Below are 10,185 nucleotides of genomic sequence, written 5' to 3' on the forward strand. Positions count from 1 at the left end.
ACTTGTGAGAACACATTACTTAATAATATTTATTAATCTCTTTGACGATCATAGTGTGCTTTTAGTCACAGATTATATTGAGGATATGAGATACTCACATGGCCAGGTGGCTCCATAGGGTTTTGCACTGGGTAATCGTGTTGCATGTACATCAGGTGGATCTGCAGTCCATTAGCATTACGGTTAAAAACCAATTTAGACACAAGAAAACTATATAGTCAGTTAAGTACTAATGTATGCTTTCAACTATCATGTACATCAGTCAACAACATAAAACAGCTGTAAATATTCATTTATTAAAACATTATGCAACAGACAGGATGGAGCTATAACATTTTAACAGAAAGTCAACACTCACACAATGAGGAATATCACATCAACGCCCAGATTCCTGTTTTCAAGAGGCTCACTTCACACAGACATTTTAAATTAAAGGGAAAAAAATCAGCTTTTAATAAATAAAGAATAAAAGCACAGGCCATTTAGCAATTACATAATATCAGGACTAAAATGCAAGAATATGGCATCAGAAATTTTAAATGACATTATTGTGCAACTAGAAATGAATATCAGCTATTCGCCCCATGTTAGTAAGTCAAAGGAAAAAACAGAATAAGGAAAAACAATAAAAGAAAGATAGCTTATATGAATCCCATCAACCAACATTACACAGGCCTGAGGTAAATTAAAAGATAGAGTGGCTTTGTAGAAATACAGTCAGATCTTTATCAGTTGGCTTATCATATGACAAAGATTATTTTAGCAGCACTAATATGCTTGTGTGAGACTAAACATATGTTGTAGAATTCAGATTTTATAAGATGTTGCAGTTGAAATTTGACAAAGTAACTGATATTTGGCAAAAACTAGAGGTAAACGTCAGTATTGTAGTAAAGTAAATAAATAAACAAGACATCTCAAGAGGCACAGTGTTGTCAATGAGGGGGTGACAGGGACTTTTCAGAGTTATATCCTCCAACATCTAAACCACAGTCTTCATTGCTGGCTGAGTCAACAACTCTATCGCCTCCTCCTCCTCTTCCCCTACCATCCTCCTCCTCTTCTTCTTCCTCCTCCTCCTCTTCTTCTTCTTCTTCCTCATCCACATCCTGCTCCTTACGGGACACTCTTTCCATCTTGGGCCCTTTGCATATCTTGAGGTGACGGGTGAGGTGGTATTTGGTGAGGAAAGCTTTGTGGCATTTCTCGCAGACAAAGTCTCTTCGGCCCTCGTGAGAGTTCATGTGCTTCTTCAGGTGGTTGGTCTTGAGGAAATGTTTGTTGCACTTTGGGCACTGTATCCGGCGTTCACTGTGGTGGAGAAGGGAAAGAGTATGAAGACAACACACATTATATAACCTTTATTTCATCAGGTAATCTCATTGAGATCGAGATTTTGCAAGAGACGTGAGTACAGCAGATTGAAAGAAAAACAAACAAATTACTACAATGAGTGCAAAACAAACCACAGTCCATTAGCCTATAAAATAACTGTTTACTTCTACAGCTTTATCTAGAATACAATAAATAAGTTACATACTGTGTGTGAGAGAACATGTGTTGTTTCAGGTCATGTTTCCTGATGAATGCCCGGTCACAGAGGTCACACTTGAGCTTCTCTGCACCGGTGTGGATGAGCATATGCGACGTCACATGGGATTTCTGGGTAAACGACTTCTCGCAAACCGTGCATCTATAGTTCTTCTGACCTGTTAGTGGGGGGAAAAAAGTCGAAAATGTTTTAAAAGCAAACGTTTGACATTTTGGGAAATACACTTATTCGCTCGCTTGCTGAGAGTTAGATGAGAGGACTGATACCCCTCTCATATCTGTCCATTTAATGTGAAGCTACAGCCAGCAGCCAGTTAGCTTAGCTTAGCTCAAAGACTTGAAACAGGGGGAAACAGCTAGCCTGGCTCTGTCCAATGGTAACAAAACCCACCTGCTTGCTGTAGAAAGCGAATAAACGTATTTCCAAAATTTTCTAACTTATTCCTTTAAGAATTGTGGGGTAAAGTGTTAAGATGCAGGTGCTGTGAAATTGCTTTTAAAAATTGTAATTTGAGGTGCATACACTCACATTTGTCAGACACGTCTTTCTAGGAAACAACTTTATATATACGTAGGTGAGTTTTTATAATTATAATGAGTTGTTATATGTGGCTTGTTGGGAAAGAACAGGAAGAACTGGGGGGTTAGTATAACAGCTGAAAAGACAGATGTTTACACTTCAAGTATCCCTGTACACACCTGTGTGAATCTTGAGGTGCATCCTGAGGTTGCTGGGATCGCTGAACGCCTTACTGCAGTATTCACACTTGTGAGGTTTCATCCCCACGTGCCCCATGAAGTGCACGTTGAGCTTAGTGGATGTGATAAAAGCCCGGGAACACATGCTGCACTTGAATTTCTTCTCCCGTACATGACCCTGACCTTTTGCTCTGGAGGTAACATTATTAGAGTTTCTATTGCTGCTGCCCCTGCTGCTGTGGTTATCACTGTTTGTTTGTCCTGCAGCGTGGGCGTGGCAGGGCCACGGGGAAGAGGAGGAGCTCGAGGTCCCATTGGTCAGCTTCTCTTCCTGGTGAGTGTGTTGCTGTGGTTGTTGCTCTTGTTGCTGTTGCTGTGGTTGTTGCTGTGGTTGTTGCTGCTGCTGAGAGTGGTCCTGCTGCGATGGGCTGTGGCTGTGTGGAGGTTGGTTATGGCTGTGGTTACTGTTATGGCTGCTAAGATGAGACTTGAGCTCAGAGAAGGAGGAGCACTCTTTGCCACATTGGCAGATCTGGCCCTCAGGCACCTGAGGAACACCTGTGGAGATCATGTGAAGGATAACCATGTCAGCAATGGATCAGTGAGGCTTCTTTAAAGTGAAAACTATACATGTTAAATCATCTGTCATCTCACCCATCAGCCTGCAGTAGTCTCTGCTGTAGTAGAAGAGCAGCTCCTGGTCCGGGTGGATTTCTGTGGTTGTACAGAAGAACAGTTTACCGTTGGCAGGGTACGCCACAAGGTTCTGCTCCTCACGGGTCCTAAACACACAGACACAGCAAATAGAAATTGTTTATTAACATATTCACTAGACTGAAACAACATGGGGAACACCTCAGAACTCAACATTTTACCAGCATCATACCTTGCTTTGCGGACAAACATCATCCAGTTGCACTCATTCTCATCTGTTGTCACGATGTAGAATTCCAGCACATTGTTGTGGTACATCTGAAACAAAGAAATGGGTTCATCTGCTTATCATGGTTTTGCACAGACTGTGACGGTCTAACTGAAGTTACTGCACTCACCTTCCATATTTGTGGCGTGTCCTTTTCTGGCCAATCAGAGAGATCCACGTTGCTACAATGCTGGCCCACCATTGGTCCAAAGCAGGTCCTTGGAGGAATGACATCACGTGCAAAAACTCCTAAGAGGGGCATAAGCACATTTTGTCAGTAATCTAATTGATGTTTTAATCTTTTCTTTACATAAGACATCTTAATAAATTCTAACTGCTTTTACTCTGTTATGGCTCACAGAAAGTTTGTCTGCATCAACTCTTGTGTGATCCTTAAAAAGTCTCTTCCTCAGTTCCACAAATAACACATGAATGAAACTACCAGAGGCACAATGTTAACGTGTCTTTTGGTTCTACATAAAATGCAAGAATTTAAGAGTTTTAAAATTCCATCGAATTAAATCCATAGTAAGCTCACCAAGATAAGCAAAGGGAGGACAAAAAATAGACCAATAGACAGATATGTCATTCAAGTGCTCTCGTAAATACGGGCAGGGAAAACCCTGTTTAAGGTGGGTCATTCTCTTACCAAGCGGTTCGTCAGCCACTGAGATGCGCAGGCACAGTGGACGCGGCAGAGAGAGGCGAGCCCGGCTTTGGATGGCTGCGTCGTGGATGAAGGTGACTGGGCCGTGCTCCGGGCAGTCTGAGGTATATGAGCGCTCACAAAGTGTGCACCCTGGAAGACAATAACAGCACAAACGTTGGTACAGATGAGAGTCACTTATACTTACTGCCTGTTAACAATGTCAAGAGCTTGCTTGTTGAACATCATGCTCAATTCACTTCAATTCTATGACTGCTTTTTACAACAACTGTATATATAGTATTTCCAAAGTTTTATAGCTGTATATGATTTCCAATCCATTTTCAATTCCATTGATATATTCAGTTTTTTAACGTCTAAAGAAACACACTCACAGATGGTGTAGGCAGTGACCATGTTCTCCTTGTTGGAGGTAGAATCCTCTAGCTGCAGGGTGGAATTGACCAGCACCAGGTTGTTTTCTGGCCCCAACGACACCTCTGCAGTTATGGGGGACACATTTACTGCCTCCAGCCCCATCCCAGAGTGTCCATGGAGCGACACCGGCTCCAGTTGGCCCTGGCTGGCCATGGAGCCAGTGAGCACCACACTGACAACGCCTGAGTTCAGCTCCCCATTTGTGTGGAGCTGCTCCCCAAGTCCTCCTGCACCTCCTCCCCCAGCGTTCCCCACTTGGCCCCCCATATGATCCTGCTCCATCACCACTGGTAGTTCGAGCACAGGGGGCCCGTGTAGGGGCATCACCCCACCAGATGAGTCCACCCCAGTCAGGCCCTCATGCGGCTGAGGCTGCCTTCCCCCTCCGAGCTGCTGCTGGTTATCAGACACCGCCACCACCCCGACTCCGTCCATGGTGGCCAGCTCCTCTCCCATCCGGTCAGGGGACATGGGGCTGCTGACACGTGACTCCATGGCCAAACCTGTAGAGTCCAGCTCATGAGCACCAGTCTGGTGGAGGTCTCCCTGGCTGCTGACCTGTCTGGAGTCCATGGACACCAGGCCCTGCTCCAGTGGGCCTCCAGGGCCACTGTAGGGGTCCAGACCTGAAGGATTGTTGCTGGCCACAGAGAGGGGCCCGTCCATGTTAAGGCTGCTGGGATGAATGTATTGAGGTGGTGGACGGTCGGCCAGATAGGACAGGATACCTAAAGCAGGGAAGAAAGAGGGAACTTCATTTCAAATAAGAGCATCTGGGATAAAGCCCAATAAAATAAGCATCCGCACTTCAACAATCTGGCCGACTGCTTTGAGAATTTCTACACAGATGAGTTATATATCTCACACACAAACAGAACCCCACCTGGCAATATGTTTCGGAAGTAGCTGCTCTCCAGGTGGGGGTATGGAGGCGGCGGCAAGGAGTAGTTCCTCTCTGGCAGGCCGCACATCACTCCTCTGTCACTCAGCGGACCCATGGGGAGCATCAGCGAGAGGGCAGAAGGAAGGGAGCCCAGGGAAGGACCCAGGCTGGGGATGGCCACTGGCATGCCTGGACCATAATAAAGAGTCAAGAGCACGTAATAAACCAAGATCCAATTTAGCAAAGATAGATGGGATGGAGCTTGAGACTACTGCACAGAATTATAGGAGGCACGGATCCTTATAACAACTGGAATGTGGGCAAATATAAAGATGATCTGATAGTTTGAGAAGGTTTACATAAGACATCAGAACACACCGTGCTACTCTATGACTTTCACTGAATATGTGAGTCTTTTAACAGTTGGTCTAGTGTGTTTCCCAGCTTGAGCAAACAGGCAGGGCTGGTAGTGTCTTTCCTACCTGGGGGGGGAATAGGGTTGTGTGTGGGGGAGGTGGGCAGACCCAGGTGGCTGGCACTCACTGAGGGCACACTGAGCTGGTCCATGCCCACAGGACTCAGGTTCATGTCATTCATCCTGGAGAAACAACATGAGAGTTAAACTGAGACTGAGCAATGAGCCAGCAAGACAAATAATAAGCTGATTGTTTGGAGGGTGGCTGCTGTTTAGACACAATTAGCAATATCAAGACATGGATTAAGGCCCTTGTGTGTAATAGCATATAATGACACACAGGCGATACACGTATGCACTGTTAGCTTACCTGAATTCAACAACTGATGTCCATCAGTAACGTTAACCGTGTACTGCTGAAGGGGGCTTTTATACTTCTCTCCCTGTGAAATAAAATACCTGGTATGAAAACAACTTACGGCATCGCCATGCCAATCCCAATTCTTAAACAACTCTAATTTAAACAGGCAAAACAACAGTTAACGTGTAACTAACTAGTTAGTTAGCGAAACATGAACCAGTTTTGTCACACTGCTAACGTTAGCCTTGCTAACTTACGCCTACATAAATGGCCAAAACAGAGAATTATCAGGTGTTTCAGCTAGCTAAAAGTACAGATATACCGCGTCACGTCCGCGTTGCTTCATAGCAAAAATACAGATTATTTGAAAAGAAAGATGCCTTCAAAATAACAACATACCAACACAATGCCTCCCTGAGCGGGGCCATGACAGAATACTGCCCCTCCTGCGCATGCGTTCTTGCGCTGTAAGTGGAGGAGTATTCGGCTGATCTCAGGTCAGTTTTTCTGTCCTCCACTCTCCAGATTCCCGAAAGGCCGTGGCTCTTCAGGCAGGGGGGCAGGAAGGCAAAGAGGGCCCACATAAAAAATATACATGTTACTGTTTGTGTTTTTAGTAATATTATCTTGTGTTGTTTTGTACTGTTAAAAACAGTACCTACACTTTCCCCGAGAAGAAAAAGGATTTGAGCTGAAAGCTTCTTTAACCAGGTGAATTTATTGTCTTTCACTGATTTTATAGTAGGGGCCAACTTCAGCTACATGAGACCAACTTCTGCATGTGCTGATTTTATTGAGAGTCTCCCACAGGTCCCAGGCTGTAAGAGCAAGACTAGCTGTGACTTCAACAGTTAATAATTAAATGGATGACAGAAAAAAAACATCCATGAACATGAACGTGATTAAAAATCTTCTGTATTGAAGAACTGAGTGATACATTTTCAAGTAAATTGAAAAAAAATGTGATGACGATCTGCTTAAAACAGTAATGTTTCGTTAAATACATACATATACATTTTCATCATCTATCACAGATATTATCAAATCATTTCAATACCAAAATCCCATAATGTGAATTGTAAAACAATGTGCTGCAACTGCCTCTAAAATATTTAAATGATGTGCCACCACACCATTTTCAATCCAACGGCCTTTACCTTTATTAAATGACTTGTCCAAGAGTAAACTCGGGTTATAAACTGATCTACTGAGCTGGGATTTGGTACTTTCATCCCCAAATTTGTCTAAAACCTGTCCTTGTGCCTCATTATTGATATATAAATGTAATAAGTGATTTATTAGAATAAACAAAGTCTGTTATTATAAGCCCTTAAAGTTTGGCTCATAATATTATTCATGATGAAATTGCTTCACAGTGCCAACGGAAGGAAGAAAACGTTATGTAAACAGTTTTATCTTGATGAGAAAGCTGCATCTCCGCCCCGGATCACACCCACCATGCATATAGCCTCAAAACCCGAACAAACAAGTTGTCACACAGGCTGAAAAAGTCCCGAGCAAGAACTGTCTACTATAATAGATCACAATCCATATATTTAATCACAAACTGGCGAGATTTAAAAGGAAATTGTTGCTCAAAACACGAGATGATTGTGAGGAAACTCTGACAGGGTAAGTTGCATCGATTACAGGTTATATATGATGCAAACACAAGTGTATATATTTTACTGCTGTTTAATCTAAGATTGTCTCCTTACTGATTCATAGTAAGGAGTTAATGGAGCATATTCCATATGTCCCTCCACTGGCTCTCCACGGCTTCTCCATGGATAACAGTGGAGCGCACTACAGGGATGCGCTTCGAATTGGACTGCCCTTCCACCTAGACGCTGCATACCTTGACCCTGTGCACGGCCAGATGTTACCCTACAGACGATTCTCCTATTTCCCCTTTCACGGACCCCTCGGTGTATGTGATTACTCCTTTGAGCCCGCGTTCATCCGGAAAAGGAACGAAAGGGAGCGGCATCGAGTGCGCTGCGTAAACGAAGGTTACGCGCGGCTCAGAGAGCATCTGCCGCAAGAGTTTGAGGACAAACGGCTCAGCAAGGTGGAGACACTGCGGGCGGCTATTGACTATATCAAACACCTGCAGGGCCTGCTGGACTTAAACGTGTCCGGGATGGAGGTGTCACTTGGAGACGTGCGTAACCGTGCGCCGCTGCCGCAGAGGACAGAGTGCAACAGTGATGGAGAATCCAAAACTGGCCACAGGGACAGTGGGGAGATAGTTTACTAGCTTTCTCTCTCTCTCTCTCTCTCTCTCTCTCTCTCTCTCTCTCTCTCTCTCTCTCTCTCTGTGTGTGTGTGTGTGTGTGATCTGCTGTACATTAACTAAGTTGTAAAGAAAGTAAAGACATGTATAACTGACACAATTTCCACTGTCTGATTTTATTCAACAGTTGACCAAAAACATCGTTTGTTTTCATGTTGGGAGCTGTGACAATCAGAGAAAGCAGTTCATTCTTGACATTTGGGAACAATATGTAACAACATAGTAAAATAATTTGAATGAAAACTGAATGAAGTTTGAAGCTTAGATGATCGTGTTGCACGTAATATTTTTTGTTGATTGTTCGCCTTATGACATTATCAACCAGGTCATTCGCAGTTTGTATTAAAGGGTGTGACACTGAAAACACAGAATTACTGAAAATGAAAAATTCAGGGAACAAAGTCTTGACCATATACTATTAACTTCTGACTAAGTGATGCTAATATTCATAAATATAGGTTAACAAAGAAGTCTTGGTCATGGTGTAGGGCTGAATACAGTAAAAGAATTAAGACTATTTTGTGGGACAATTGACAAGTTGAGCACTTCATCTCTTTACATAGTGTTCAAATGTGAATTGCGTGGGTCCATCACATTTATATTAAATTCTTGTGAACTTGACAAGAACAACCTAATCATAAACATTTCTAATTTAATGAATAAAGGATGGGTTCAACAGTAGTAAAGCCATGCAACAATCAGACATTTTATATAATGCAAGCGAAATATCTCAGATTTTTTCTTAGACACACCTTTTGTGCAGACTGGTGTTGATAGCTATACTGTAGCGTATTCTCAAAACCATGGAAATAAAATAGTGAACAGTGATTGTAACTAAATTCACCCCCTTTAAGTGGACTGCTTATTCTTAGATCCTGCAAATGCACTGGTCCTAATGTGACATGTAGAATCATGTGCATGTGCTTCGTTGTTTGTCTGAACCTTTCTAATGCACGCGCGCACACGATGATGTCGCCCTATGGCTGTTTTTTCCTCTTTGACTTGTCACAGCCGGAAAAGCACAAGTGTTAACAGTAATAACATTATTTAGTAGCTCAGTTCCAGAACTGGTACACATAATGCAGCCATTTAATCATGTTATTAATCACAGCAGTGATTTTCCTGCTGTGACATCAAAATGTCTTCTCTGAACAAGGCTTTTTCTGTGTGAAACCAATATCCTTGTGACTTGTTTTAGTTATGGCTAATGGAAGTTAACATTATAGTACAGTATATAGGCTTAACTGGTCCCTAAAGCACAGGAATGACATCTCAAACCAGAAAGTGTGTATTCTGAAGAAAGTCTCATTGTTTTTAGTCACCTGAGTGCTCTTCAAAGCCCACCTACTTACTGTATCTCAGGCTTCTCAGGAAGTTTTTCTCTCCTAATAGCTTAAGGAATGCATTTATCAGCCCTCAGCCCCGCAAGAGGAACCTCCTCTCCACCCTATTTGTGTGTTTATACTTCCCACCTCCGCTGACCTGCATGGAAATAGCTCGCAATTTCTGATTTTCAGTAATACCAAAACCACAAATAGGAAACAAAAAAGCAAACATGATATTGTATACAAGTAAAGGGGATTTGGAGAGACCAGCAGAGTGCAGTTCAAGTGAACCGTGCTGGTATGGAAGAATGGCATTGACAGCCACAAAGGCATGACATACCCATAACAAAAGGTGTTTGTCTGTGCAGTGTGTGAATTACACCCAATAATTAGCCAAGTGCTGGTACCCTGGGCTTGATGGTTCAGTGGCGCTCTTAAGATAGAGAACATGAAGCTACTTAAATGAAAGCCTCTGCCCGCGGTGGATGTTTTCTTTTCCTGATGCACACACACTGATTCTAATCAGATTCCAGCACAGATTCCTCCAAGGCATTGCTCTATTTTACTGGAAAGGTTGTTGCTGATGCACGTGTGTGAATGTGATTTAAAACAGAAGACAGAGTTACATCACATGGGGTGACCTCCTGCG

The 10,185-nt window shown here is 43.1% G+C and overlaps 2 protein-coding genes across 2 annotated transcripts; one reads left to right on the forward strand and one right to left on the reverse strand.

The window, feature by feature from the left end:
* Positions 1–275: 275 nt before the first annotated feature.
* prdm4 (PR domain containing 4) lies at positions 276–6,441 on the reverse strand. Its single transcript, XM_044185633.1, has 12 exons — positions 6,315–6,441; positions 5,925–5,997; positions 5,622–5,737; positions 5,140–5,328; positions 4,214–4,984; positions 3,822–3,971; positions 3,303–3,421; positions 3,137–3,222; positions 2,905–3,032; positions 2,251–2,808; positions 1,541–1,709; positions 276–1,311 (listed from the first exon to the last, which is right to left on the reverse strand). Exons 3-12 carry the CDS (start codon positions 5,734–5,736, stop codon positions 936–938), a joined length of 2,661 nt encoding a protein of 886 aa, XP_044041568.1. The 5' UTR covers position 5,737; positions 5,925–5,997; positions 6,315–6,441; the 3' UTR covers positions 276–935.
* Positions 6,442–7,300: 859 nt separating this feature from the next.
* Positions 7,301–8,306, forward strand: LOC122871060 (achaete-scute homolog 4-like). The gene is made up of 2 exons (XM_044185640.1): positions 7,301–7,547; positions 7,644–8,306. The coding sequence occupies exon 2, from the start codon at positions 7,654–7,656 to the stop codon at positions 8,173–8,175; it is 522 nt and encodes a 173-aa protein (XP_044041575.1). The 5' UTR covers positions 7,301–7,547; positions 7,644–7,653; the 3' UTR covers positions 8,176–8,306.
* Positions 8,307–10,185: the final 1,879 nt, after the last annotated feature.

Source organism: Siniperca chuatsi, linkage group LG23 (assembly GCF_020085105.1).
Source record: "Siniperca chuatsi isolate FFG_IHB_CAS linkage group LG23, ASM2008510v1, whole genome shotgun sequence".
Lineage (NCBI taxonomy): Eukaryota > Metazoa > Chordata > Actinopteri > Centrarchiformes > Sinipercidae > Siniperca > Siniperca chuatsi.